The 4,399-nt window shown below is 38.0% G+C and overlaps 1 protein-coding gene across 1 annotated transcript; it reads right to left on the bottom strand.

Annotated features, from left to right (window-relative positions):
• Positions 1–3,302: 3,302 nt before the first annotated feature.
• On the bottom strand, positions 3,303–4,127 carry LOC121873115 (MAP kinase kinase MKK1/SSP32-like). Its single transcript, XM_042376428.1, has one exon. It carries the CDS (start codon positions 4,125–4,127, stop codon positions 3,303–3,305), a length of 825 nt encoding a protein of 274 aa, XP_042232362.1.
• Between the last annotated feature and the right edge of the window lie 272 nt (positions 4,128–4,399).

Here is a 4,399-nt window from a genome sequence, read left to right as displayed (position 1 = left end):
CTGCAGGTAACTTGGCACGATTTAAACCTAATTTCACAGAACTTTGTTTCATGTTTGAAGAGAAACAATATTCTGATTTTGTTGTTTTGCACAAATACTTGGTATGGATTACGATACAGTTACACTTGAGTCACAGAATTGGAAAAAATAAATAAAACGTAGTGTTAAGATGACTTATATGTTTATTAGAGTGAAACAAGAGACTAGTCTGATGTTACATAAGCCATGACACTCTGACCTTCTCACTACATGACGTCTCACACACAGACTCAGGAGTTTCCGTCTCCAGAGCTACGAGTCTTTGCTCGACTTCCCACGCTTAAGAAAAGGAAAACAAGAAAAAGAGATTAGGGAGAAGGTTGGGGGAAACAGAGAAAGAGGGAGGAGAGGGAAGTGTAGGGGAGGTTAGGGTGAAGCAAAGGGAGGAGAGTGGAGAGAGGGGGGGGGGGTGGAGATGTAGGGAGAGGTTATGGTAAAACGGGGGAAGGGGGGTGATGAGACTGGTGGTGACAGGAAAGGTGAAGTAGGATGGGGGGAGATAGGGAAGGTACACAAACACACACACACACACGTACACATATGACCATTTTGTATGTATAGTGTGTGTGTGTGTGTTTGTGTGTGTGTGTGTGTGTGTAAATTCAAACATCAATTGCCCTGTATTGGTATATACAAGACTTTAAACTCCTTTATGCCGTTAGAACTTGTACAGTCATCTTTAAACGCATTTATGTATCACCGAATCCTATTTCAGTCCTCTAAAAGCTGATGTTATTATTACATTGTGCAGGTAAAACAGTTTGTTAAAAGGTTAAGTTTTTGTTTATGTATGACAGGCAGTTCATGGAAGACAAGAGTGATGAGGGAAATTCTGCGGAAACCAAGAATGCTACTGATTTTGTAAATGCCAGAAAGTGATGAGGTGCGAAGACTTTTTTTTAGATGAAACTCGAAATAGTTCAGAGCAATTTGTAGGGGACCAATTTCACTGAAGCGTACTGTAAGAAATACCTCAACTGTAACCCATGTTAGGTAGACATTTTCATAGGAGATATCTGTATCTGCTGTGTGATAACGACACTGTAATAATGAAATGTCTCTTGATTACTCCCCAGCATAAAGATTACCGATTATACAGAAAGAAAAGATTACACGATATTAATAAAAATGTAAAAACTAGACTTGAATAGTGACAGTTCGAAATCCTGTTTCAAAAATTAACGACAGAGACTTATTGAATTTCTTCAAAATTGATAAATGTTAAACAGAGAATAATATTTCCAAAGAAATTATCATATCTGAAGACAAATATCCTTAACAAGCCGAGAAAGTCACATATATTTTAATTTAATATACAAATAAACAATAGTAAATATTAGCCTCGACACCGACAGTGGAATTATTGATTCAGAAACAAACTTTATAATATTCATTGAACTTTTTTTTTACCAAATATAAGTACAAAACAAAGACGGAAAATGCAATAATGTTAAAGAATTCAGGAAACGGTCGAAAACAAAGGAAATAAGTCTACAAAAATAATTTTCACTATGCTCCTCAATCAACCATGTTAACTACGTCTTTTACAGATAAATTGTTCTAATAAATCGCTGCACCATTTTGTTCCTGTTAGGTTCTTTCAATAGTCTTTAGAGAACAAGACCAAAACAATAACACGTATGTGTGGGTGTGTGTATGTGTGTGTGTGTGTGTGTGTGTGTGTGTGTGTGTGTGTGTGTGTGTGTGTGTGTGTGTGTGTGTGTTTTTAGCTATATTGTTTATGAAATGCTCAGCACTTAGTGTAAACAACGCAACAGGCAGCCACATCAGCAGCAAATGATGTTAACAATGTATTAAGTCATATTGGTGTTTGCTCTGCTCCTCGACTGCTCTTGCGTGAGGTGTTCCCTCAACTCAGGAGCTTTTCCAATCGTATTACAGGAAACGATGTTGATGTTTGTATAGCGGAGGAGAAGTAGGTTGTGTGAGGCCTGACTTATTTTGAATTGGAATACATATGATAACTTTAGCAAATATTGCATGGATACGTAAATGAACTGAAATTAACTTATCTCATACTCATATACTGTATATATATATATATATATATATATATATATATATATATATATATATATATATATATATATATATATATATATATATATATATATATATATATATATATATATATATATATATATATTTCATGAAAATCCACAATGAAAACGTGGATAAGATAAATCTTGATAAAATCACACGGGAACAGGGAAACAACGGAGCACCTTAGCTTTCGTCTTTATTCAAGACTTTTTCACTACAACGGTAAAGCAAAGTATATTTTTTTAGCATTAAACTGCTATTATTTTATTGTCTAATCATCACTACATATAACACCATCCATCTTCACTACATATAACACCATCCATCATCACTACATATAACACCCCCATCATCACTACATAAAACATCATCCATCATCACTACATATAACACCATCCATCACCACTACATATAACACCATCCATCATCACTACATATAACACCACCTATCATCACTACATATAACATCATCCATCATCACTACATATAACACCTTCCATCTACAGATCGGTAAAGTATTTTCCGAGATTCTCGTGGGGACACACAAGCAAACAAACACACAGACATACTTCTTTGTTATATATATATAGGTTGTTGGTCTTAGTCATGTAAATAAACAGAAAACTCTAAACTTTAATGAAAAGTAAGTTTTTAGAAAATTTTGTTTGGCGCACACCTTGGATGTCATCCTGGTTATGAACTTATGCAAGTACTTAGCATAACCAAATATATTGACACAAAAAAATCCTAATTAAATTAACAAATAATGAAAAATGAAATTATACATTAGTTTACAATTACATTCTATGATTCTTTCAACATACACTGACAGTCTTTATTTACTGTAAAAAAAAAGTATTAAACTTTAATAATCGAAAAATTCCATTCACTCAGTTGCTGCAGCGCGGCGTCGACAAATCATGTCTAGTCACGTTTACACGTACTAACACGCAGTCAGCCAAGCATTCCTGACTGGATGTTGGAGACACGTGTCAAGGCGTTACATGCTTACAACAGACAGGACCAAACATGTATAAATTTTGTTAGCGGACTTAAAATTGGCGGAGTTAAATTTAGCGAAAGCTAATTGGTCCGCTAATGGTTTCCAAGGTTAGCGAAAACGCTAATCCGCTGACGAGAAAGTTAGCTTCGTTAATTAGCGATTAGCGGATTAGCGGAACCGTGCCCACCGCTGATCACTAGACGCAAGTTGCATGGTAGGTGGGGTCGGCCTTGGAGGAAGAGAGCACCTCGAGGGAGAGCTCCTTAAGGGATTCCCTCAAAACTTCGATCACTTTAGAAAGATTTGGGCGGTGCTGTGGGTTGCGGCTGAGCATCTGCTTGCACAGGCGTTTAACCCCTGGCGGCCAGAGGTTATCAAAGCAATTTTGGACGTCGGAGATCATAACTCCGAGCGAGTAGATGTCACTTGCCGGGGTGCAGGGGAGACCCCTAAACAACTCCGGGGCGTAATGGCTGTCGTTAGGATTGCTGTGTAAGGTCAGGTGGCCACCTTCTACTCTTGATAATCCAAAGTCGATAAAGTGGGAGGTGTAGGACCCATCGAAGTTCTTCTCCAGCAGAACGTTATCCACTTTGATATCGTTATGGATGATTCCCCGGCTGTGTACCTCGGCTAGGGCTTCAGCGATGGGTAGAAATATGGTTATTGATTTAGTGGGGGAGAAAACAAATAGATTCTCGACCACCTCATCCAATGTCTGACCCTGGCAGAGTGAGAAGATCAGAACTGGGTAATCGGTGCATGACCCCAGCAGGACGGGGGATCCACCTGCACCGTTTACCTGCAAGTTATTATATTTTTCCCTGTTGAAGGTGTTGTTGACGTCATGGCGTACTCCAACTTTGGCGCAGGCTGGTAAGTTGGAGAATTCTCCCAAGAATACTCTCCCACTGGCCCCACTTCCCAAAAGTCGGGTCGTTTTGAAATTTTTATCGAAGTTAGCATATTCGAACTCGACGAGGTGCGATCCCTCCTGGTGGCTAGTTTTCTGGTCAGTCATTTTGTTTTGAAAGTTATTGTGATGAAGTTAATGAGGTAAATTTTTTTGGGGGTATAAGTAATTTAGGTTGGTTGGAATTTTCACATCTGATGAAACGTGACAAGAGGTTCACAAGAAAATAGTGATGACGAGTGTAGTGTAGTGATGATGTGGTTTTATTTGCCTGCTGTAGTGTTTATGTAGTTTTGTCTATCTGTTGTAGATATGATGTTGTAGTTTTGTGTCTGTTGTAGTGATGATGTTGTAGTTTTGTGTCTGTTGTAGTGATGATG

This window comes from Homarus americanus, unplaced genomic scaffold (assembly GCF_018991925.1).
Source record: "Homarus americanus isolate GMGI-L3 unplaced genomic scaffold, GMGI_Hamer_2.0 scaffold32929, whole genome shotgun sequence".
NCBI lineage: Eukaryota > Metazoa > Arthropoda > Malacostraca > Decapoda > Nephropidae > Homarus > Homarus americanus.
The sequence above is the reverse complement of the archived record's forward strand: the minus strand, read 5'-3'. Positions and strand labels throughout refer to the sequence as shown.

Bases quoted from the DNA above. Each gene is read 5' to 3' on its own strand.
- LOC121873115 (XM_042376428.1), bottom strand. From the start codon at position 4,127: ATGACTGACCAGAAAACTAGCCACCAGGAGGGATCGCACCTCGTCGAG.